Source organism: Bufo bufo, chromosome 4, assembly GCF_905171765.1.
Source record: "Bufo bufo chromosome 4, aBufBuf1.1, whole genome shotgun sequence".
In the NCBI taxonomy this organism is placed as follows: domain Eukaryota; kingdom Metazoa; phylum Chordata; class Amphibia; order Anura; family Bufonidae; genus Bufo; species Bufo bufo.
This window is the reverse complement of record NC_053392.1, coordinates 20143299-20170953: the sequence shown is the minus strand read 5'-3', so window position 1 is coordinate 20170953 and position 27655 is coordinate 20143299. Positions and strand designations below refer to the sequence as shown.

Below are 27655 nucleotides of genomic sequence, written 5' to 3'. Positions count from 1 at the left end.
CCGGCCCGAGATTGTGTGAGGCAAGCCTGGTGAGCTGAGCCGCTGCCAGGTCAGGTTCCGGAGCGTGGAGGAGGAGTTTAGGGGCGCAGGCTCAGCCTCCAAGTGCTGCACCTTCACCGAGAGCCGCGGAAGGATCCGCTCAATCTGTGATGGCGGCGGCTGGTGCTCCGCAGACAGGGAGGGAGCAGAAGACTTCAGATAGTGAGTACCTGTTCTTGTTTTTGTTTTGTTTTTACCAAATATCTTTTATTAAATGGGGGCAGGGGACTGTATTAGGGTGACACTGGGTATGATTAAGGGGGCAGGGGACTGGCTTTGGTTGACACTGGGTATGATGAAGGGGGCAGGGTCTAATTGAGGGGGCAGGGGACTGGGTGAGGGTGACACTGGGTATGATTAAGAAGGGCAGGGGACTGGGTAAGGGTGACAGGGTATGATTAAGGGGCAGGGGACTGGCTCTGGGTGACACTGGGTACGATTGGGGGGGGAGGGGACTGGGTATGGGTGACAGGGTATGATTAAGGGGAGCAGGGGTCTGATGAGGGGGTGCAGCCCGGGGATTGATGAAGGGGTTGATCTATACCTGCAGTACAGGGTTTTATGTATTATTCAGTTGATCGCTAGGTGGTATCTAGTGCAGCCCTATGTAATTTGATATTTGTTTATCTATGCTTTAGTTGGCGCAAATGTTGGCGTACTACAGTTAGGAAATTCATATTATCTGTACACTGCTGCTGCGAATCTTGCATTTCTTTTGTATCTATACTTAAAAAGGCCTCTCTTTTAAATATATATATTTTTTATTGTATCTTGTAGCAGCATTATGGGTCCCAATGGGGGGGGGGGGGGGGTGCCACAAGATTAGCTCGCACAGGGCGCCTGAACACCTAAGTCTAGCCCTGTGCACACCTGTTCCTGACTATATGAGTGAGTATACACCTGTTCCTGACTATATGAGTGAGTGTACACCTGTCCCTGACTATATGAGTGAGTGTACACCTGTTCCTGACTATATGAGTGAGTGTACACCTGTTCCTGACTATATGAGTGAGTGTACACCTGTTCCTGACTAAATGAGTGAGTGTACACCTGTTCCTGACTATATGAGTGAGTGTTCACCTATCCCTGACTATATGAGTGAGTGAACACCTGTTCCTGACTATATGAGTGAGTGTACACCTGTTCCTGACTACACTATATGAGTGTACACCTGTTCCTGACTATATGAGTGAGTGTACACCTATCCCTGACTATATGAGTTAGTGTACACCTGTTCCTTACTATATGAGTGAGTGTACACCTGTCCCTGACTATATGAGTGAATGTACACCTGTCCCTGACTATATGAGTGAGTGTACACCAGTTCCTGACTATATGAGTGAGTGTACACCTGTCCCTGACTATATGAGTGAGTGTACACCTGTCCCTGACTATTTGAGTGAGTGTACACCTGTTTCTGACTATATGAGTGAGTGTACACCTGTTCCTGACTATATGAGTGAGTGTACACCTGTTCCTGACTATATGAGTGAGTGTACACCTGTTCCTGACTATATGAGTGAGTGTACACCTGTTCCTGACTATATGAGTGAGTGTACACCTGTCCCTGACTATATGAGTGAATGTACACCTGTCCCTGACTATATGAGTGAGTGTACACCTGTCCCTGACTATATGAGTGAGTGTACACCTGTTCCTGACTATATGAGTGAGTTTACACCTGTTCCTGACTATATGAGTGAGTGTACAACTGTTCCTGACTACACTATATGAGTGTACACCTGTTCCTGACTATATGAGTGAGTGTACACCTGTTCCTGACTATATGAGTGAGTGTACACCTGTTCCTGACTATATGAGTGAGTGTACACCTGTCCCTGACTATATGAGTGAATGTACACCTATCCCTGACCATATGAGTGAGTGTATACCTGTCCCTGACTATATGAGTGAGTGTACACATGTTCCTGACTATATGAGTGAATGTACACCTGTCCCTGACTATATGGGTGAGTGTACACCTGTCCCTGACTATATGAGTGAGTGTACACCAGTTCCTGATTATATGAGTGAGTGTACACCTGTTCCTGACTATATGAGTGAGTGTATACCTGTTCCTGACTATATGAGTGAGTGCACAACTGTTCCTGACTATATGAGTGAGTGTTCACCTATCCCTGACTATATGAGTGAGTGAACACCTGTTCCTGACTATATGAGTGAGTGTACACCTGTTCCTGACTACACTATATGAGTGTACACCTGTTCCTGACTATATGAGTGAGTGTACACCTATCCCTGACTATATGAGTTAGTGTACACCTGTTCCTTACTATATGAGTGAGTGTACACCTGTCCCTGACTATATGAGTGAATGTACACCTGTTCCTGACTATATGAGTGAGTGTACACCAGTTCCTGACTATATGAGTGAGTGTACACCTGTCCCTGACTATTTGAGTGAGTGTACACCTGTTTCTGACTATATGAGTGAGTGTACACCTGTTCCTGACTATATGAGTGAGTGTACACCTGTTCCTGACTATATGAGTGAGTGTACACCTGTTCCTGACTATATGAGTGAGTGTACACCTGTTCCTGACTATATAAGTGAGTGTACACCTGTCCCTGACTATATGAGTGAATGTACACCTGTCCCTGACTATATGAGTGAGTGTACACCTGTCCCTGACTATATGAGTGAGTGTACACCTGTTCCTGACTATATGAGTGAGTTTACACCTGTTCCTGACTATATGAGTGAGTGTACACCTGTTCCTGACTACACTATATGAGTGTACACCTGTTCCTGACTATATGAGTGAGTGTACACCTGTTCCTGACTATATGAGTGAGTGTACACCTGTCCCTGACTATATGAGTGAATGTACACCTGTCCCTGACTATATGAGTGAGTGTATACCTGTTCCTGACTATATGAGTGAGTGCACAACTGTTCCTGACTATATGAGTGAGTGTTCACCTATCCCTGACTATATGAGTGAGTGAACACCTGTTCCTGACTATATGAGTGAGTGTACACCTGTTCCTGACTACACTATATGAGTGTACACCTGTTCCTGACTATATGAGTGAGTGTACACCTATCCCTGACTATATGAGTTAGTGTACACCTGTTCCTTACTATATGAGTGAGTGTACACCTGTCCCTGACTATATGAGTGAATGTACACCTGTCCCTGACTATATGAGTGAGTGTACACCAGTTCCTGACTATATGAGTGAGTGTACACCTGTCCCTGACTATATGAGTGAGTGTACACCTGTCCCTGACTATTTGAGTGAGTGTACACCTGTTTCTGACTATATGAGTGAGTGTACACCTGTTCCTGACTATATGAGTGAGTGTACACCTGTTCCTGACTATATGAGTGAGTGTACACCTGTTCCTGACTATATGAGTGAGTGTACACCTGTTCCTGACTATATAAGTGAGTGTACACCTGTCCCTGACTATATGAGTGAATTTACACCTGTCCCTGACTATATGAGTGAGTGTACACCTGTCCCTGACTATATGAGTGAGTGTACACCTGTTCCTGACTATATGAGTGAGTTTACACCTGTTCCTGACTATATGAGTGAGTGTACACCTGTTCCTGACTACACTATATGAGTGTACACCTGTTCCTGACTATATGAGTGAGTGTACACCTGTTCCTGACTATATGAGTGAGTGTACACCTGTTCCTGACTATATGAGTGAGTGTACACCTGTCCCTGACTATATGAGTGAATGTACACCTATCCCTGACCATATGAGTGAGTGTACACCTGTTCCTGACTATATGAGTGAGTGTACACCTGTTCCTGACTATATGAGTGAGTGTTCACCTATCCCTGACTATATGAGTGAGTGAACACCTGTTCCTGACTATATGAGTGAGTGTACACCTGTTCCTGACTACACTATATGAGTGTACACCTGTTCCTGACTATATGAGTGAGTGTACACCTATCCCTGACTATATGAGTTAGTGTACACCTGTTCCTTACTATATGAGTGAGTGTACACCTGTCCCTGACTATATGAGTGAATGTACACCTGTCCCTGACTATATGAGTGAGTGTACACCAGTTCCTGACTATATGAGTGAGTGTACACCTGTCCCTGACTATATGAGTGAGTGTACACCTGTCCCTGACTATTTGAGTGAGTGTACACCTGTTTCTGACTATATGAGTGAGTGTACACCTGTTCCTGACTATATGAGTGAGTGTACACCTGTTCCTGACTATATGAGTGAGTGTACACCTGTTCCTGACTATATGAGTGAGTGTACACCTGTTCCTGACTATATGAGTGAGTGTACACCTGTCCCTGACTATATGAGTGAATGTACACCTGTCCCTGACTATATGAGTGAGTGTACACCTGTCCCTGACTATATGAGTGAGTGTACACCTGTTCCTGACTATATGAGTGAGTTTACACCTGTTCCTGACTATATGAGTGAGTGTACACCTGTTCCTGACTACACTATATGAGTGTACACCTGTTCCTGACTATATGAGTGAGTGTACACCTGTTCCTGACTATATGAGTGAGTGTACACCTGTTCCTGACTATATGAGTGAGTGTACACCTGTCCCTGACTATATGAGTGAATGTACACCTATCCCTGACCATATGAGTGAGTGTATACCTGTCCCTGACTATATGAGTGAGTGTACACATGTTCCTGACTATATGAGTGAATGTACACCTGTCCCTGACTATATGGGTGAGTGTACACCTGTCCCTGACTATATGAGTGAGTGTACACCAGTTCCTGATTATATGAGTGAGTGTACACCTGTTCCTGACTATATGAGTGAGTGTATACCTGTTCCTGACTATATGAGTGAGTGCACAACTGTTCCTGACTATATGAGTGAGTGTTCACCTATCCCTGGCTATATGAGTGAGTGAACACCTGTTCCTGACTATATGAGTGAGTGTACACCTGTTCCTGACTACACTATATGAGTGTACACCTGTTCCTGACTATATGAGTGAGTGTACACCTATCCCTGACTATATGAGTTAGTGTACACCTGTTCCTTACTATATGAGTGAGTGTACACCTGTCCCTGACTATATGAGTGAATGTACACCTGTCCCTGACTATATGAGTGAGTGTACACCAGTTCCTGACTATATGAGTGAGTGTACACCTGTCCCTGACTATATGAGTGAGTGTACACCTGTCCCTGACTATTTGAGTGAGTGTACACCTGTTTCTGACTATATGAGTGAGTGTACACCTGTTCCTGACTATATGAGTGAGTGTACACCTGTTCCTGACTATATGAGTGAGTGTACACCTGTTCCTGACTATATGAGTGAGTGTACACCTGTTCCTGACTATATAAGTGAGTGTACACCTGTCCCTGACTATATGAGTGAATGTACACCTGTCCCTGACTATATGAGTGAGTGTACACCTGTCCCTGACTATATGAGTGAGTGTACACCTGTTCCTGACTATATGAGTGAGTTTACACCTGTTCCTGACTATATGAGTGAGTGTACACCTGTTCCTGACTACACTATATGAGTGTACACCTGTTCCTGACTATATGAGTGAGTGTACACCTGTTCCTGACTATATGAGTGAGTGTACACCTGTTCCTGACTATATGAGTGAGTGTACACCTGTCCCTGACTATATGAGTGAATGTACACCTATCCCTGACCATATGAGTGAGTGTATACCTGTCCCTGACTATATGAGTGAGTGTACACATGTTCCTGACTATATGAGTTAATGTACACCTGTCCCTGACTATATGGGTGAGTGTACACCTGTCCCTGACTATATGAGTGAGTGTACACCAGTTCCTGATTATATGAGTGAGTGTACACCTGTTCCTGACTATATGAGTGAGTGTATACCTGTTCCTGACTATATGAGTGAGTGCACAACTGTTCCTGACTATATGAGTGAGTGTACACCTATTCCTGATTATATGAGTGAGTGTACACCTGTTCCTGACTATATGAGTGAGTGTACACCTGTCCCTGACTATATGAGTGAATGTACACCTGTCCCTGACTATATGAGTGAATGTACACCTGTCCCTGACTATATGAGTGAGTGCACACCTGTTCCTGACTATTTGAGTGAGTGTACACCTGTTCCTGACTATATGAGTGAGTGTACACCTGTTCCTGACTATATGAGTGAGTGTACACCTGTTCCTGACTATATGAGTGAGTGTACACCTGTTCCTGACTACACTATATGAGTGTACACCTGTTCCTGACTATATGAGTGAGTGTACACCTGTTCCTGACTTTATGAGTGAGTGTACACCTGTTCCTGACTATATGAGTGAGTGTACACCTGTTCCTGACTATATGAGTGAGTGTACACCTGTCCCTGACTATATGAGTGAATGTACACCTGTCACTGACTATATGAGTGAGTGTACACCTGTCCCTGACTATATGATTGAGTGTACACCTGTTCCTGACTATATGAGTGAGTGTACACCTTTTCCTGACTATATGAGTGAGTGTACACCTGTTCCTGACTACACTATATGAGTGTACACCTGTTCCTGACTATATGAGTGAGTGTACACCTGTTCCTGACTATATGAGTGAGTGTACACCTGTTCCTGACTATATGAGTGAGTGTACACCTGTTCCTGACTACACTATATGAGTGTACACCTGTTCCTGACTATATGAGTGAGTGTACACCTGTTCCTGACTATATGAGTGAGTGTACACCTATCCCTGACTCTATGAGTGAGTGTACACCTGTTCCTGACTATATGAGTGAGTGTACACCTGTTCCTGACTATATGAGTGAGTGTACACCTGTTCCTGACTATATGAGTGAGTGTACACCTGTCCCTGACTATATGAGTGAATGTACACCTGTCCCTGACTATATGAGTGAGTGTACACCAGTTCCTGACTATATGAGTGAGTGTACACCTGTCCCTGACTATTTGAGTGAGTGTACACCTGTTCCTGACTATTTGAGTGAGTGTACACCTGTTCCTGACTATATGAGTGAGTGTACACCTGTTCCTGACTATATGAGTGAGTGTACACCTGTTCCTGACTATATGAGTGAGTGTACACCTGTTCCTGACTACACTATATGAGTGTACACCTGTTCCTGACTATATGAGTGAGTGTACACCTGTTCCTGACTATATGAGTGAGTGTACACCTGTTCCTGACTATATGAGTGAGTGTACACCTGTTCCTGACTATATGAGTGAGTGTACACCTGTTCCTGACTATATGAGTGAGTGTACACCTGTTCCTGACTATATGAGTGAGTGTGCACCTGTCCCTGACTAAATGAGTGAATGTAAACCTGTCCCTGACTACATGAGTGAGTGTACACCTGTCCCTGACTATATGAGTGAGTGTACACCTGTTCCTGACTATATGAGTGAGTGTACACCTGTTCCTGACTATATGAGTGAGTGTACACCTGTTCCTGACTACACTATATGAGTGTACACCTGTTCCTGACTATATGAGTGAGTGTACACCTGTTCCTGACTATATGAGTGAGTGTACACCTGTTCCTGAGAATATGAGTGAGTGTACACTTGTTCTTGACTATATGAGTGAGTGTACACCTGTCCCTGACTATATGAGTGAATGTACACCTGTCCCTGACTATATGAGTGAGTGTATACCTGTCCCTGACTATATGAGTGAGTGTACACCTGTTCCTGACTATATGAGTGAATGTACACCTGTCCCTGACTATATGGGTGAGTGTACACCTGTCCCTGACTATATGAGTGAGTGTACACCAGTTCCTGATTATATGAGTGAGTGTACACCTGTTCCTGACTATATGAGTGAGTGTTCACCTGTTCCTGACTATATGAGTGAGTGCACACCTGTTCCTGACTATATGAGTGAGTGTACACCTATTCCTGATTATATGAGTGAGTGTACACCAGTTCCTGATTATATGAGTGAGTGTACACCTGTTCCTGACTATATGAGTGAATGTACACCTGTCCCTGACTATATGAGTGAGTGTACACCTGTCCCTGACTATATGAGTGAATCTACACCTGTCCCTGACTATATGAGTGAGTGTACACCTGTCCCTGACTATATGAGTGAGTGTACACCTGTCCCTGACTATATGAGTAAATGTACACCTGTCCCTGACTATATGAGTGAATGTACACCTGTCTCTGACTATATGAGTGAGTGTACACCTGTCCCTGACTATATGAGTGAGTGTACACCTGTCCCTGACTATATGAGTGAATGTACACCTGTCCCTGACTATATGAGTGAGTGTACACCTGTCCCTGACTATATGAGTGAGTGTACACCTGTTCCTGACTATATGAGTGAGTGTACACCTGTCCCTGACTATATGAGTAAATGTACACCTGTCCCTGACTATATGAGTGAATGTACACCTGTCCCTGGCTATATGAGTGAGTGTACACCTGTCCCTGACTATATGAGTGAATGTACACCTGTCCCTGACTATATGAGTGAGTGTACACCTGTCCCTGACTATATGAGTGAGTGTACCCCTGTTTCTGACTATATGAGTGAGTGTACACCTGTCCCTGACTATATGAGTGAATGTACACCTGTCCCTGACTATATGAGTGAGTGTACACCTGTCCCTGACTATATGAGTGAGTGTACACCTGTTCCTGACTATATGAGTGAGTGTACACCTGTTCCTGACTACACTATATGAGTGTACACCTGTTTCTGACTATATGAGTGAGTGTACACCTGTCCCTGACTATTTGAGTGAGTGTACACCTGTTCCTGACTATTTGAGTGAGTGTACACCTGTTCCTGACTATATGAGTGAGTGTACACCTGTTCCTGACTATATGAGTGAGTGTACACCTGTTCCTGACTATATGAGTGAGTGTACACCTGTTCCTGACTACACTATATGAGTGTACACCTGTTCCTGACTATATGAGTGAGTGTACACCTGTTCCTGACTATATGAGTGAGTGTGAACCTGTTCCTGACTATATGAGTGAGTGTACACCTGTTCCTGACTACGCTATATGAGTGTACACCTGTTTCTGACTATATGAGTGAGTGTACACCTGTTTCTGACTATATGAGTGAGTGTACACCTGTCCCTGACTATAGTAGTGTTGAATGAATCGAAGTAATTTCAGGGAAAATTTGATTACATTTTCCCTGAATGGCAGTACCAATTTTTTTTTTAAATCATACTTACCACCTACGTTTGATCGCAAAGAGTCAGCCACCGCCACCTTAAATAAAGATCTTGCACAAAATCATGTGGGCCGACATGATGACTTCATCTCGGGCAGCACAAGATTACATTCTAGATCTTTAATCAAGATGGCTCTTTGAGATCAAACGAATTAGATAAGTATAATTTATATTTTTTATTTTACACTGTATTATTACTGTCGCAATCAGCTATAAACGTGGGATCTGAGATGCACAATAACAGGAGGCGGCGCACTACTACTACAGGCGGCGGCACCACTACTACAGGAGGCGGCGGCGGCACCACTACTACAGGAGGCGGTGGCACCACTACTACAGGAGGCGGCGGCACCACTACTACAGGAGGCGGTGGCACCACTACTACAGGAGGCGATGGCACCACTACTACAGGAGGCGGCGGCACCTCTACTACAGGAGGCGGCGGCACCACTACTACAGGAGGCGGCGGCACCACTACTACAGGAGGCGGAGGCACCACTACTACAGGAGGCGGTGGCACCACTACTACAGGAGGCGGCGGCACCACTACTCACAAAGAAATGCGCTTCATGACTAAGTAATTCGTTACAAAGCAAATTTTTTTGCAAAACTCGGCGAATCAACCAAATCAATTTTTTTTTTATACTTTTGTATATGAGTGAGTGTATACTTTTCCCTGACTATTTAAGAATGTACACCTGTCGCTCTCTGTAGTTGTGGGTGTATGTGCGGCAAGATCCTGAGGAGCTGGAGCAGATGATGGGAGTAGTAGTGGCCCTAATGAGATGTTTTGTCATAATGTCCCTCCCTCAGTCTGTTGTGATTAGTGCAGAGGAAAGGTAGTTTGCAAAATCAGGTTAGACGTAAATGATAAAAGGCTGTCTTTGCGTAGTGCTGAAGATAACTTGTGGTATATCCAGCAACATTAAGTACAAAGTTCAGTTTGTGTCACCAGATGAGTAGGCATGGTGGCTGGTTGTGTGGCAATTTAATGGCACTTGCAGGCAGTTGTTGATATAGGTGTCCAATGTGAAATGTAGGCTTGGTGTCTAGCCAGGTTGTTAGCAAGTTGATGGATGTCTGAGCCATAGACCCTCATCTTGTAGCAGTGTGTGTAAGACTACTTTCACACTCGCGTTTGGTGCGGATCCGTCATGGATCTGCACAGACAAATCCATTCAGATAATACAACCGCCTGCATCCGTTCAGATCTGTTTGTATTATCTGTAACATAGCCAAGACACATCCGTATTGAACACCATTGAAAGTCAATGGAGGACGGATCCGTTTTCTATTGTGTCATATTGTGTCATATTGACTTACATTGTGTGTCAGAACGGATTTGTTTGGCTCAGTTTGGTCAGACGGACACCAAAACACTGCAGGCAGCCTCCAAAGCGGAATGGAGACGGAACAGAGGCAAACTGATGCATTCTGAGCGGACCCTTTTCCATTCAGAAAGCATTAGGGCAAAACTGATCTGTTTTGGGCCGCTTGTGAGAGCCCTGAAAGGATCTCATAAACGGAAAGCCCAAACGCCAGCGTGAAAGTAGCCTAAAACTGTAATTTAACTGATCAGTCTGCTGTCTTCTTACACCGATGCTTTCTGGAAGCAGCATTCTGGATGCTGATGATTTCTCTGGAGTCAAGGTCTCACAGGAGAATAACATCTGGTTCTGAGGAGCAGGAGCTCAGACATCTGCTTTCTTTCCCTATGCTGCCTGAACAGGAACTCTGCCACCTGGCAGGAAGCAGGACCAGCCCACTCCTACCAAGAGGTGAGGAACAGGATGGTTAGCCCAGCTCCTGCCAACCATACCTCCCCTGCTGGAACATGTGGCCAAAACATGCAAATACATAACACGCCAGTACACAAGACTTAACTATATGTAACACCCCAGAGTTGTGTTACTACACTCCTCTACCCTGCTACTGTCTTCTAAGAGCTTTTACATTGTCATCTCATATGATTCTGCTCATGTCTTCACAAATGTACTTCTAAAACCATGTTAAATACAATTGTTTTCCTGTAATTTTCCAGGTTGACCAGCAGGTAGCAGCAATGCATTGGTAGGGTACAAGTCCCAGTTTAGTGAATCTAGGCTGGAATGGATTATTCCAGCTTAGCCCCCCTCTGTGGAGGTGTAGACTGTTCCCACATCCTGCAGCATGGTAGGAGAAGGAAGTTAGAGTCAGTGTGCCAGTCACCCCTGTTGGGGAAGGCTGTGTGATACAGTTCAAGAGATCCCCTGCATAGGGAATAAAGCCAGGATCTTGTCTCGGCTGAGACAATGATCACATCCCCAGCCTGAGAACCTTCAGACTCAGCTGGATGAGAAGAAAGCAGACAACCTCCAGAATTCCAGGAAGACAGAATCCCCTGGGAAACTATCTGTGAGTAAAGTCCAGAGACCTAGGAGAAGCCATATCCTCCTCAGCTAGTCTGTCCCCACAAAGCAGAGTTACAGTTAAAGCAGAAGATTAATTCCTGCCACAGTTACAGAGCTACCAAGCAGACGTCCTATCCTACAAGCTCCCCACATATCAAGCAGAAGCATTTATTCCCGCCAATGATTGCTAAAACCTGCTGGGACCAGAGACCAAAGCTGTATACTGCTTTGATACAAGTTATCTTCAGTAAAGAAATGATTGAACCTCATCTAAAGGTCTGGACATCATTCCTGCTACAAAAATCCTCTATTACTCCTACTATCACTACACTCAAATTTATTGCAAGTGAGCCAGGAGTCCAGCTGTACCCAGGTATGAGACACTGTTGACACAATTCTCACCACCTATAGAGACATTATAAGCCATTACACCACTCTGGCATTCCTAATCTGGGACGTGCGTTATAACACCTTGGAAGGGCTCGGGGGTAGTGCCCTGCGCATGCTGCAATTGGCGTCACGAACAAATTACAAACTATTAAATACCCATATCCTGGCCCACTGCATAAGAGGCGTCAGTGTACCCGTTCCTTGTCACTGCATATATACAAAAAACATGTGTAGATACCTCCACGTCTAGGGTAATACATATGCCTGTCCCTAAGTGTAAGAGCCAGAGTAAATCTGTTCTCTGACTGTGAGAGCGAGTGTATGCCTGTTCCTGACTGTAAGAGTGACTGTCAGAAATCAGTGCTGATCAGAGGTTTGTGCTTTTGTTGGCTGATGAATGCACAAACAAAACGTACTAAACACATTGTGCAGAAGACCAGAGACGTAGCTCCTCTTCTGGACACTTTACCTTGTCTGTGATACTATGGGCTGAAGATGTGATGCTCATGGGCAGACGTAAACTAGAGCTCTGGGATCAGTAATTGCTGCAGATGAGAGAAATCAATACTTATTTGTCACTTACGTGAAATTGGGATGGAGCACATGACTCTGCCACAGGACTGTTTACAGCATTTCTGGTCACCAGGACAGTCCTTGTCTCCAAAACATAATGGTTTATATATCTTTTCATCACACAAATCCAGATTATTAAAAACAGGACACGTCCCCGGCTTCACTCCTGGTAACATCAAATTAAAATAGAATAACATAGAGTAAATGCTGTATCACAAACACAGCAACATGAAAGAGGTACTCTGCTACATATGTATACTGAGAATTACATCCAGAAACATTGAGAAGTGGTACTGTGCAGTGTCCATACATACAGAATAAGAGCAGATACTGAGGATTACACCCAGTATACAGGACAGGAGAAGTGGTACTATGCAGTGTCCATATATACAGAATATGAGCAGATACTGAGGATTACACCCAGTATACCGGACAGGAGAAATGGTACTGTGCAGTGTATATATATATATACAGAATAAGAGCAGATACTGAGGATTACACTCAGTGTACAGGACAGGAGAAGTGGTACTGTGCAGTGTCCATATATACAGAATAAGAGCAGATACTGAGGATTACACCCAGTATACCGGACAGGAGAAGTGGTACTGTGCAGTGTCCATATATACAGAATAAGAGCTGATACTGAAGATTACACCCGGTATACAGGACAGAATAAGTGGTACTGTGCAGTGTCCGTTTCAAAGGTAAAGAAAGCTTTTCACACACTTGGAAATGATATAAGGGAGGTTGCATCAACTGTTTTATTCTCTGCAGTTTTGCCTGTGCATAACCTTCAGCATGACAGGAAGATGCACATTAAGGAATTCAATGTATGGCTTGGTGAATGGTGTCTGAACCAAGGGTTTGGCTTTGTGTCTCATGTTAGCTTTCGTTGGAATGGAAAAGAACTGTACAAGAAAGATGGTTTGCATCTTTCTCTCAAGGGAACAAATGTCCTCAGTGAACAGTTCAAAGTATTTGCTAAGGAGCATTTAAACTAGGAAAGGGGGCCAAAAGAGTGATAATCCAGCAGTCTGACTGCCCCCCGGAACAATGCCAGAAGATGCCAGGAGCACATAGGTTAAGAAGTGACAAGCTCAGAGTCTTGTCTACAAATGCTCGCATTTTAGGGAATAAGATCAATGACCTTGAGTCTATAATGGCATCTGAGAGTATAGATTTAGTGGCTGTTACTGAGACATGGTTCAATGGGAGTAATGCCTGGGATATAACAATACCAGGGTTCTCTCTATAGAGGAAAGACAAAGAAGGCAAGAAAGGGGTTGGAATGGCCCTGTATGTGAAAGATAGCATAAAATCTCATTTAATACAATTTAGCGAGACCAATTTAGAGTCAGTTTGGGTTACCTTGCAGCTTGATAATCATAAGGTAACTCGTGTGGGTGTGATATATAGACCACGTAGCCAAGTCAAAGAATTAGATGGTCTACTAGTTGAGGAAATAGCTACAATGACATTGAAAGGGGAAGTTATCATTATGGGAGACTTAAAGGGGTTCTGCACTTTCATTTAACTGATGATCTAGCTTCTGATCGGCGGGGTCCGACACCCAGGACCCCTGCCAATCAGCTGTTTGAGAAGGCAGCTGCGCTCCAGCTGCGCTCCAGCAGCGCCGCGGCCTTCTCACTGTTTACCGCCGGCCTACTGACGTCACGACTAGTATAAACTAGCGTGGGCGGGGCTTAGCTCTGTTCACTTGAATGGAGCTTAGCCGTGACCACACTAGTTGATACTAGTTGTGACGTCAGTGGGCCGGCGGTAAACAGTGAGAAGGCCGCGGCGCTGCTGGAGTGCCGCTGCCTTCTCAAACAGCTGATCGACGGGGGCCCGGGTGTATGACCCCCACCGATCAGAAGCTGATGATCTATCCAGAGGATAGATCATCAGTAAAATGAAATTGCAGAACCCCTTTAAATCTTCCTGATGTAAACTGGAAAACCAAAATAGCTAGTTCTGCCAGGAGTACAGATATTCTAAATTCCCTACTGGGATTATCTCTACAGCAAGTAGTTGAGAAGCCAACCCGGAAGGAGGCCATTTTAGATTTAGTATTCACAAGTGGGAATTTGGTATCTGATATTACTGTAGGGGAAAGCTTGGTATCTAGTGATCACCAGTCAGTGTGGTGTACTATAAGTACAGTGACTAAGTCAAACCACACAAAAACTAAAGTTTTAGATTTGAGAAAAACTGACTTTTCTAAAATTAGACTAGTGGTATACGAGTCCCTATCAGATTGGAACAGTTTCAATGGAGTCCAGGAGAAATGGGACTACTTAAAAGTGGCACTAATGAAGGCAACAGAAGATTGCATTAGGCTTGTCAGTAAAAGCAAAAAAAGGAAGAGACCACTGTGGTACTCAGCAGAAGTGGCCAAAATCATTAAAAACAAAAAGATAGCATTTAGTAATTATAAAACAAAACAAAACAAAACGAGGATGACAGCCAAATTTATAAGATTAGGCAGAGAGAGGCCAAACAAGTTATAAGAGCTTCTAAAGCACAGGCAGAAGAGAAATTAGCTCAGTCAGTGAAAACAGGCAATAAGGCATTCTTCAGATACATAAATGAAAAAAGGAAACTAAAACAAGGAATTACCAAATTAAGGAGAAGTGGTACTGTGCAGTGTCCATATATACAGAATAAGAGCAGATACTGAGGATTACACCCAGTATACAGGACAGGAGAAGTGGTACTGTGCAGTGTCCATATATACAGAATAAGAGCAGATACTGAGGATTACACCCAGTATACAGGACATGAGAAGTGGTACTGTGCAGTGTTCATATATACAGAATAAGAGCAGATACTGAGGATTACACCCGGTATACAGGACAGGAGAAGTGGTACTGTGCAGTGTCCATATATACAGAATATGAGCAGATACTGAGGATTACACCCAGTATACAGGACATGAGAAGTGGTACTGTGCAGTGTCCATATATACAGAATAAGAGCAGATACTGAGGATTACACCCAGTATACAGGACAGGAGAAGTGGTACTGTGCAGTGTATATATATACAGAATAAGAGCAGATACTGAGGATTACACCCAGTATACAGGATAGGAGAAGTGGTACTGTGCAGTGTCCATATATATATAGGATAAGAATTATACTAGGATTTAGCGATAAACATTGAGTACTATAGAGATCCCTTGCAATATAGATTGTCCTCAGTCTTCTCCACTTACCATCATCAGTAATGGGTACAAGGTCACTTTGTGATGAGACATTTCCTCCGCAGAACAGAAAGAGCAGAATGATTGAGTTGGTCGCTGGGGTCATGTCTGATGTTTACTGGAGATATGATGCATCTAGAGCTTGTTGGTTTATATACATGTAGGAGGGAGCTGATACTGCGTGGTTCTTGGACCATGAGCCACTAATATTATAATTAGGGACTTTCAGATGTGTCCAACTTCTGGATCCTGGTGTTCTGTTCCTCATCATGTTCCTTCTTCTGCAGAATGCTCCTATTGTGAGTACACTTAGCCTGTGGCCATATTCTCCATCATCCGGATATATTTATCTACTTATGATGTCATCTCAAGGAAGTGACAAAAGCTTCAGGCAACGATGGAAGTCCAATGTGGATTATAAAAATCCTGATGAAGCTGCAGATCATGCCAACTCAAATATTTGGATACAAAGTGAACTTTGAAAAAATTAACTCAGTCAATTGAAATGATCTCAGTCAAAACCACACATGTCATCACCCACAGTTCAGGATACTTCAGGGTAGAATGTAAACGTCTTAATCTTTTTGTGTTCTTGAATAAAGGTTATGGGACATATTTATGAACAGTTTTGCATAAGACAAGTGGCCTACAATTGTTGGAGCAGTAACGCTATACTTTAAAATGTTCTTGCTAGTTTTCAAAAGGAGAATAGAAAAGTGAGAGAGTCTTACCTTCCAGTGGAGTGTCGTTCCATGGCCGGTCAGATTAACTATGGTCTACTCCAGAAACTTGCGTAAATTTGCTCCCAGATCTAAACGAGCTTATACTGTAAGCTGGTGTAGATTTCAATTTCTGCCATAAGGACTGCCAGGAATTGTGCATATTTCTTTAAGACTGGAGATTGGACCCTTTTAAAGTATAGCTTTTATTTAGTTTTATTTAAAAAAGCAAAAACATATAGACACCCTCTGGTAACCGGGTATCCAAAATATATAACAGGACGAGATGTTGCCCAGCTACCACCGTGAAATTGGTGAAAAAAATAATAATAATAAATACGATAGGTGTAAATTCCAGGGGCGTTGATGACAATAGTCGGAGGTTGGGGAATTGGATAGAGGATAGGGCACCTTACTGTGGGTACTGGGGATGATTCTCTCCATGTACCCGCCCTAAGATAATCCTCTGCCCAGGGATGAACCCTGATGGTGGGATCACCCTGTCCCCGTGCCTATCCTGTCTTGCCCTGTACAGCCCTGTACATTTGGAATTTATTACACAGTTCTTGATGTCAAATTTTTACCCCGACGCGTTTCCCCACTATGGTTCCTCAGGGGGTCAGTTACTGGATGATAATTGTTGAGAGTAACAACATGGATCAAAAAAACAGGATAATAAAATAGATAATGTTTGGTATAGTTACTATGTCCTGGTAGATCCCATGGGGCAGGCCATTTAGGGGAGGAGAGAAAAAGACTCACACAGATTCTCCTGATGAGAAGAGATGAAACAAGAGAAAAAATATAGTAAATAAAACCATTATTGGTATTTTACTTACAGAGGTACCTAGCTCTTTGTATCCCAGGGTGAGGAGAACTTACAGGTGAGGTGCCCCCTGGTGTCTGGACTGCCGCCTGCCGAGCTTGATGGGGCAGTGAGGCATCCCTGTGTTCATTTAATTTAAATAAGCGTGCGGGCGCGCCTTTCCACCACCGGGAGCAGAATATCCGGTGTGTGGAACGCACGCTGTCCGCAACTTCCGGTTTCCTGGAACGCAGGCATCGCTTCCGGTCTGCTGAACCGCAGACGTCATTTCCGGTTTCGCGATGCTCAAACGTTCAGGCTTCTCTCTGGATGATACAGATGTGGGTAAGGTGCATGAAGGTTTGGCACCAAGTTACCCTCATAGAAGTTAATTTATTGAGACGCTCTATGACACAGGGGTAATGAAAATAGGAGTTGGGGATAATTTGGTCTAATATATTTGAATTATGACAAATTAAGGTGTATTTCACAATAAGTCGCTACATAACACTACTCTCAATATGTAATGTAACCGGAGTTGCTTAGTTATATACATCATCCCCACATATGCCCAAATTAGATGGAGCCCTACTTTAATATAGCACAGCAAACAATTGGCAGGACATGATTGCTTAAAGGTTGTAGCTTCTCTGTTCAGGGGATACGTAGTTTGAGGTTGACGTTATCCCCCGAGCAGAGCAATGAAAATTATTAAGATAAATTAAAATATTTAGACTGGGTAGAGCATGGTATAACTCAAACCCTTATGATATAGTTCATTGAGTACATTGTGTACTCATGACCAGTTCAGACCGTTTTTATATGCTTAAAGGGTCGACCCATAGTGTCCGGTGTGAATTCCATCACACAAAACTGTGGCCTCTACCTAGACCAGGTACTAAAAGAATTTGTGGTGTCTCTAGCGTCTTACACACGGGACACCATGGACTTTCTGAAAAAAACTGAGTCCCTGGGTATCGAACCCTCTTGTTTACTAGCTAGCATTGATGTCGAGTCCTTGTATAGCAGTATCCCACATGATAAGGGCCTCCTCGCAGTCACTTGCTATCTAGGCACAAGAGGAAATCACTTCCAGGACCATAACCATTTCATCCTATCCCTACTTGATTTCATTCTAAAACACAATTTTTTCCTGTTCAGTGGGCGGTTCTACCACCAGCTCAGGGGGACGGCCATGGGGTGCCCTTGTGCCCCCACATATGCCAACCTCTTCCTGGGCTGGTGGGAAGACAATATCGTCTTTCCGGGCCACCATACTTGGTGGAGCGAGAAGGTAGCCTTCTGGACGAGGTACATCGATGATATTTTTGTGCTCTGGAATGGAAGTAGGAGAGAATTCGATGATTTTATTAATGTCCTGAACATTAACGACATAGGCCTCAAATTCACGTCTGAGATACATGAAGACTGCATTAATTTTCTGGATGTGACAATACGTAAACAGGGTGAAAAACTGACCAGTACAATTTTCAGAAAGTCAACAGCAACAAATTCAATTCTACATTGGGGAAGCCACCACCCCATTCCACAAAAAAGAGGTATTCCCAGGGGACAATACCTGAGGATTCGCAGGAACTGTTCGGGTCTAACCGACTTCCATTGTGAATCCAGGAAACTTTATAAAAGAATGACAGACAGGGGGTACCCTAAGACTATATTAAGAAATGCTTTTCAGCAGGCCTTAGCAACGGACAGGGAAACGTTACTTATCCCCAAAACACATGGGGAAGACAGTGGGGCAGAGACGCGTCTTATCTCCACCTTTGACATGGCCAATACTGAAGTAAGAGCCATCCTAAATAAATACTGGCCGATTCTACAGATGGACATGAGTGTCGCTAAGAGCATTTCACCTCACCCAAGTATAACCTACCGAAGGGGCCAGAGCCTCAGAGATAGGCTGGTACACAGCCACTACCTACCCCCATCTCCACCGGGAACGTGGCTTGATCGTCGTCCCATCGGCATGTTCAAATGCGGGACCTGCAAAACATGCCCGTTTATCGCCACAGGCAAGACCATTACATGTTCGGCTACCCAAAAGGTGTTCAACATCCGGGATTTTATAAACTGTAAAAGCAGAGGGGTAATTTATATATGCCACTGCCCCTGCCCTAAGGACTATATTGGAAAGACCTGTAGGGAACTAAGGAAAAGGGTGGGGAAACATATAAACGACATTAAGAACAATAGAATTACACCAGTGGCGAGTCACGTACACGAATATCACTCGGGGGATCCCCGCTCACTTAGCTTCTCGGCATTGGAACTTGTACCCATGTCCCCGAGAAAAGGAGACTGGGACAACAAGATTCTGCGGAAAGAAGCAGAATGGATTTACAGATGCCGGTCCCAAGCCCCTGTTGGCCTCAATGAACGACTGACCTTCACCTGTTTTTTATAAAGCTTTTACACCTCTTAATAATATTGTTTTTGGAAATCAAGTAGGGAAATAATACAGTCCTGGAATCTCTGCTCTTCACATCCACCTCTATATTCCTTGAGCATATAAAAACGGTCTGAACTGGTCATGAGTACACTATGTACTCAATGAACTATATCATAAGGGTTTGAGTTATACCATTCTCTACCCAGTCTAAATATTTTAATTTATCTTAATAATTTTCATTGCTCTGCTCGGGGGATAACGTCAACCTCAAACTACGTATCCCCTGAACAGAGAAGCTACAACCTTTAAGCAATTATGTCCTGCCAATTGTTTGCTGTGCTATATTAAAGTAGGGCTCCATCTAATTTGGGCATATGTGGGGATGATGTATATAACTAAGCAACTCCGGTTACATTACATATTGAGAGTAGTGTTATGTAGCGACTTATTGTGAAATACACCTTAATTTGTCATAATTCAAATATATTAGACCAAATTATCCCCAACTCCTATTTTCATTACCCCTGTGTCATAGAGCGTCTCAATAAATTAACTTCTATGAGGGTAACTTGGTGCCAAACCTTCATGCACCTTACCCACATCTGTATCATCCAGAGAGAAGCCTGAACGTTTGAGCATCGCGAAACCGGAAATGACGTCTGCGGTTCAGCAGACCGGAAGCGATGCCTGCGTTCCAGGAAACCGGAAGTTGCGGACAGCGTGCGTTCCACACACCGGATATTCTGCTCCCGGTGGTGGAAAGGCGCGCCCGCACGCTTATTTAAATTAAATGAACACAGGGATGCCTCACTGCCCCATCAAGCTCGGCAGGCGGCAGTCCAGACACCAGGGGGCACCTCACCTGTAAGTTCTCCTCACCCTGGGATACAAAGAGCTAGGTACCTCTGTAAGTAAAATACCAATAATGGTTTTATTTACTATATTTTTTCTCAGGTTGCATCTCTTCTCATCAGGAGAATCTGTGTGAGTCTTTTTTTCTTTTTTTTTTCTTTTTTTCTCTCCTCCCCTAAATGGCATGCCCCATGGGATCTACCAGGACATAGTAACTATACCAAACATTATCTATTTTATTATCCTGTTTTTTTGATCCATGTTGTTACTCTCAACAATTATCATCCAGTAACCGACCCCCTGAGGAACCATAGTGGGGAAACGCGTCGGGGTAAAAATTTGACATCAAGAACTGTGTAATAAATTCCAAATGTACAGGGCTGTACAGGGCAAGACAGGATAGGCACGGGGACAGGGTGATCCCACCATCAGGGTTCATCCCTGGGCAGAGGATTATCTTAGGGCGGGTACAGGGAGAGAATCATCCCCAGTACCCACAGTAAGGTGCCCTATCCTCTATCCAATTCCCCAACCTCCGACTATTGTCATCAACGCCCCTGGAATTTACACCTATCGTATTTATTATTATTATTTTTTTCACCAATTTCACGGTGGTAGCTGGGCAACATCTCGTCCTGTTATATATTTTGGATACCCGGTTACCAGAGGGTGTCTATATGTTTTTGCTTTTTTAAATAAAACTAAATAAAAGCTATACTTTAAAAGGGTCCAATCTCCAGGCTAATACTCACTTATACGGACACTTATACTATTGTTTATATTTAATTCTATTAGAATTCCATATTTCTTTAAGAGGCTTGTGCCTCTTAATAAATTTGTCACATTATGCACTGAAGGTCTTTACACTAAGACTAGTATGTGCAACGCTAGTCTTAACATGTCTTCTCCACTCTGTTTCTTTGTTAATGCAATTTTTTTTTATAGGTCCCATCAATATCGGGCCAATTATTAACGTTAGATTCAGAGTCCTGCAGTAATAAGAGTAAATCCTCCTTTACATGGGCCAACTGACAAGACAGTTATCAGGAATGAATTGCTTGTTCCTGATATTTGCCTGTTTATCATAGGAGATACAGTAAGTGCTGTTTTTACAAGCAGCAGTCATTTCATCTGTATGGGGTCGAGCGATCATTACTATGTGTATTACTGCATTACTTATACCCATACAGTGATGACACCTTCAGAATTCTATGACCTGTCCAGCAAACACACAGCCACTTCCAGAGTAGACATCTAAATCAGCAAGAGCTGAAGAACTTGCCCTATATCACCCCTATCACTACAGGTGCCCTGTCTACATCAGAATAGCCACCTATATAAGGGCGATCAGATCTACATAGGAACTTAGTTAACCCGAATGGTCCCTGCAGGTGGTATGGAATTCTAAATTTTATTCACCAGTTATTTGCTTGCCCCTGATGCAGGAGCTATAGGACTTTAAGGAAGACTTCAAGCAACTGAGCTAACAGTGGCGTTGCAAGGGGGGTGCGGGCCGCATCAGTGATGGGGGTGACACCAGCAGGGCCGGCATTTACGAATCAGTCATTTGTATTGCCGACCTCAGGAGAGATGTGTCTGGGATTCGAACCCACGACCTCTTCCTGTGTCCCGCCCTGTATGTCCAGTGCTTGTGGATTCTAATGTCAGAAAAGTTTCTGCTGGGATTCAAACCCACAACCTTCTGTATCAGAGGCAAAGCACCTAACCACACAGCCATAAGAGATGCATTGACACTGATTGAAAAAATATGAGACTTCAAGTGTACATCTATACACATGACTGCTGCCCTAACGCACCCAGCACTTCTATATCTCTATATGACAGCTGTCCCAGCACACTCAGCTCTGCTATATCTCTATATATGATAGCTGCCCCAGCACACCCAGCTCTGCTACATCTAATACACATGACAGCTGCACCAGCAGACTCAGCTCTACTATATCTCTATATATGACAGCTGTCCCAGCAAACCCAGCTATGCTACATCTATACACATGACAGCTGTCCAAACACACCCAGCTCTGCTACATCTATACACATGACAGCTGCCCCAGCACACTCATCTCTGCTATATCTCTATATATCTATCTACTGTATAGCAATACTTAGAGATATATAGATGTAGCAGAGCTGGGTGTGCTGGGGCAGCTGTCATATATAGAGATATAGTAGAACTGAGTGTGCTGGTGCAGTTGTCATGTGTATTAGATGTATCAGAGCTGGGTGTGCTGGGGCAGCTATCATATATAGAGATATAGCAGAGCTGAGTGTGCTGGGGCAGCTGTCATATATAGAGATATAGTAGAGCTGAGTGTGCAGCTGTTATGTGTATTAGATGTAGCAGAGCTGGGTGTGCTGGAGCAGCTATCATATATAGAGATATAGCAGAGCTGAGTGTGCTGGGAAAGCTGTCATATAGAGATATAGCAGTGCTGGGTGTTTTAAGGCCGCAGTCATGTGTATAAATGTACACTTAGCCAGCTATAACAGTAGAAGTCTCATATTTTTTCATGTAGTGTCAATGCATCTCTTATGGCCGTGTGGTTAGGTGCTTTGCCACTGATACAGAAGGTCGTGGGTTCAAATCCCAGCAAAAACTTTTCTGAAATACAAGCACTGACTCCATATATGGACATACAGGGCGGGACACAGGAAGAGGCTGCATCGCATCGCATCTCTGACATGGAGTATAAGTGTTTTTTTTTTTTTAATGCCCGACTGTTACTGCCATGGGGGGAGCGGGAGGCACTTGATACTGGCACATGGGGGGAGGGGGTTGGCACCTGATACAGCCTACACTGTGCCACACAATATACAGTATACCTCTACACGGCACCACACAAAATACTGTATACCGCTACACTGTGCCCTACAATATACAGTATACCTCTACACTGTGCCACACAATATACAGTATGCCGCTACACTGTGCCACACAATATACAGTACACCTCTACACTGTGCCACACAATATACACTATACCTCTATATTGTGCCACACAATATACACTATACCTCTATACTGTGCCACACAATATACAGTATACATCTACACTGTGCCACACATTATACAGTATACCTCTACACTGTGCCACACAACATACAATATACCTCTACACTGTGCCACACAATATACAGTATACCTCTACACTGTGCCACACAATATACAGTATACCTCTACACTGTGCCACACAATATACAGTATACCTCTACACTGTGCCCCACAATATACAGTATACCTCTACACTGTGCCCCACAATATACAGTATACCTCTACACTGTGCCACACAATATAGAGTTTACCTCTACACTGTGCCCCACAATATACAGTATACCTCTACACTGTGCCACACAATATACAGTATACCGCTACACTGTGCCACACAATACACAGTATACCTCTACACTGTGCAACACAATATACAGTATACCTCTACACTGTGCCCCACAATATACAGTATACCTCTACACTGTGCCACACAATATACAGTATACCGCTACACTGTGCTACACAATACACAGTATACCTCTACACTGTGCAACACAATATACAGTATACCTCTACACTGTGCCCCACAATATACAGTATACCTCTACACTGTGCCACACATAATACAGTATACCTCTACACTGTGCCACACAATACACAGTATACCGCTACACTGTGCCACACAATGTACAGTATACCTCTACACTGTGCCACACAATATACAGTATACCGCTACACTGTGCCACACAATGTACAGTATACCTCTACACTGTGCCCCACAATATACAGTATACCTCTACACTGTGCCACACAATATACAGTATCCCTCTACACTGTGCCCCACAATATACAGTATACTTCTACACTGTGCCACACAATATACAGTATACCGCTACACTGTGCCCTACAATATACAGTATACCTCTACACTGTGCCCCACAATATACAGTATACCTCTACACTATGCCCCACAATATACAGTATACCTCTACACTGTGCCACACAATATACAGTATACCTCTACACTGTGCCCCACAATATACAGTATACCTCTACACTGTGCCCCACAATATACAGTATACCTCTACACTGTGCCCCACAATATACAGTATACCTCTACACTATGCCCCACAATATACAGTATACCTCTACACTGTGCCACACAATATACAGTATACCTCTACACTGTGCCACACAATACACAGTATACCTCTACACTGTGCCACACAATATACAGTATACCTCTACACTGTGCCACACAATATACAGTACAGTAAAAAGAAAGACGGTCCAGCTTCACTGAAAAATACTTGAGGCTTTATTTAATCCCGTGCAGATAAAAACCAACGTACAGCAATGCAGAAAATCGACCGGTTTCGGATCACTATAGATGCGGATCCTTAGTCATGATGTGCATCAGTAGGAGGTGAAGTCGAGACTAAATAGTGAACTACCTGGAACAGGTGATCGCAATCAGGTACAGGACACACCTCCTGATGACATCCTCCACAAATAAAGTACATAACAATTACAACATGCCAAAAAACATAGAAAGTAAGATAAAATTTACAATTTACAATAATAAAAAGGAAGTAAAAATATTAGTAACGTAGAATAGTATCATGACGCCTGTTCAATCCTGACGGTATCCGTGAGCCTAATTTGAAGATCCAGAAGCACTCACGATTGAGCAGCTTTTTCTTGTGATCACCGCCTCTGCTTGGTCTGTTAACCCTCTCCACTCCTTGTACTGACATGCTATCTGTAATACCATTGTGGACCGCAGCGAAATGCAGACTTGCGGCAGAAACATTTTTTTATTTTAGCATGGGGTACATCAGAGATATGACGGCAAATTTCGAACTTTTAAGCAGTTTGATGTGCACCCGACGTACTGTAGATTACACAGAGAACATGTTATGCAGTATACCACATATGTGGTGTTGCAGTTAATGTATTGCTGAATGGTGTGATTACTTGTAGACAGAATATGTGGGCCCATCCTCATATGTGAGCAACATGTACATCTTTTATGTCCACATTTAAAATTACCTATGTGTCTCAGCCAGGTAGGCTGGGACCCAGGTTTATCCTGGTAAAGAGAGGGGCTCACCATATTAGCTAAAGTAGCAGCACGTCGGGCAACACATCTAACACCGCTTTTTACAACATCACCCCAGACTTGGTCATATTTGAGAAGATGAAAATGTCTTTTGACAATGTTACATATTTGTGAGTATTCACAGCTATAACTCGTAGAAAAAATCACTTGCTTCTCTTTATGGCCAAGCTTGGGCTTATTGTTAGGGAAAATTAGATTGTCCCGAGACATAGTGGAAACCATATTCTTTGATCGGTTTAAAAGTCTGCTGGGATAATTCCTCGCTAGGAGACGGGTGGTGACAGTATTCATTTCTTCAATACAGGTTTCACTGAAGGAGCAATTGCGCAAAGCGCGGATATATTCACCCCTAGGGATGTTATGGACAGTGTGTGCGGGATGACAGGATCCCGCATGCAGGATGGTGTTTCCTGCAGTTACTTTTCTATACGTGCGACTCTGCACACGGCCATCCCCCACGTCCCCCACAAACACAAATCCAAAAAGGATATTAGGGTCTTATGAGAATTTAGCGAAAAACGTAAATTGCAATTATTGGCATTGAGGAAGGATCCGAATGATGGTACGGCCGCCACATCCCTCTTTATACATAAAGAGGGATCCCCATGCGCCCTATAGTTTCGGGTATTGGGTCTTTCTCAGAGAATCTGTCATCCTGGGTGGACAGTATGTTGCAGCCACTGGTACAGTGTATTCCTGGTTTTCTGAAGGACACTGCTTCAGTCTTACAGGCCTTCCATTCCTTTCAGTGGTCCTCTGATCTTTCTTGGATTTCGCCTGATGTCGCTTCTCTGTACACGGCCATCCCCCAGGATCTCGCCATCATCTCTCTGGGTTGGTTTTTGAGTCTCTATTCTGATTTCTCATCACCCTTTAGAGATTTCCTCTGCGAAGTTGTATTATTCCTTATGCAGCACAATTACTTTATGTTTAATGGGAGGTTTTTTTCTCCAATGCAGAGGAGTCTCTATGGGGGCCCGTTTCTCACCATCGCTTGCAAACATTTATATGCCATGGTGGGAACATTATTTTCTTTTCTCTGATTCCAACCCATGGAGTGGATCCGTCCGGTGGTACGGTCGCTACATCGATGACCTGCTCTTTGTTTGGTCGGGCGATGTGGCGGCCGTACCATCATTCGGATCCTTCCTCAATGCCAATAATTGCAATTTACGTTTTTCTCTAAATTCTCATAAGACCCTAATATCCTTTTTGGATTTGTGTTTGGTGGGGGACGTGGGGGATGGCCGTGTGCAGAGTCGCACGTATAGAAAAGTAACTGCAGGAAACACCATCCTGCATGCGGGATCCTGTCATCCCGCACACACTGTCCATAACATCCCTAGGGGTGAATATATCCGCGCTTTGCGCAATTGCTCCTCTAGTGAAACCTGTATTGAAGAAATGAATACTGTCACCACCCGTCTCCTAGCCAGGAATTATCCCAGCAGACTTTTAAACCGATCAAAGAATATGGTTTCCACTATGTCTCGGGACAATCTAATTTTCCCTAACAATAAGCCCAAGCTTGGCCATAAAGAGAAGCAAGTGATTTTTTCTACGAGTTACAGCTGTGAATATTCACAAATATGTAACATTGTCAAAAGACATTTTCATCTTCTCAATTATGACCAAGTCTGGGGTGATGTTGTTGGTGTTTGATGGTGTTTCCTGCAGTTACTTTTCTATACGTGCGACTCTGTACACGGCCATCCCCCACCAAACACAAATCCAAAAAGGATATTAGGGTCTTATGAGAATTTAGAGAAAAATGTAAATTGCAATTATTGGCATTGAGGAAGGATCCGAATGATGGTACGGTCCTCTTGTGTGTCCACAAGAGGACACAGTTTTAAATTAGAGGGGCAAAGGTTTAAAAGTAATATCAGGAAGTATTACTTTACTGAGAGAGTAGTGGATGCATGGAATAGCCTTCCTGCAGAAGTGGTAGCTGCAAA

General features: G+C 43.6%; 1 protein-coding gene across 1 annotated transcript in view; it reads right to left on the bottom strand.

Moving 5' to 3' along the window:
- The window catches only part of LOC120999890 (keratin-associated protein 10-7-like), a 35343-nt gene extending 19413 nt beyond the window's left edge, over positions 1–15930 (bottom strand). The window contains exons 1-2 of the mRNA XM_040430941.1: positions 15792–15930; positions 12587–12742 (exon numbers count right to left, since the gene is read on the bottom strand). Coding sequence (XP_040286875.1) covers positions 12587–12742; positions 15792–15885 — 250 coding nt within the window. The 5' untranslated portion in view covers positions 15886–15930. The remainder of the gene's footprint in view (positions 1–12586; positions 12743–15791) is intronic.
- Positions 15931–27655: the final 11725 nt, after the last annotated feature.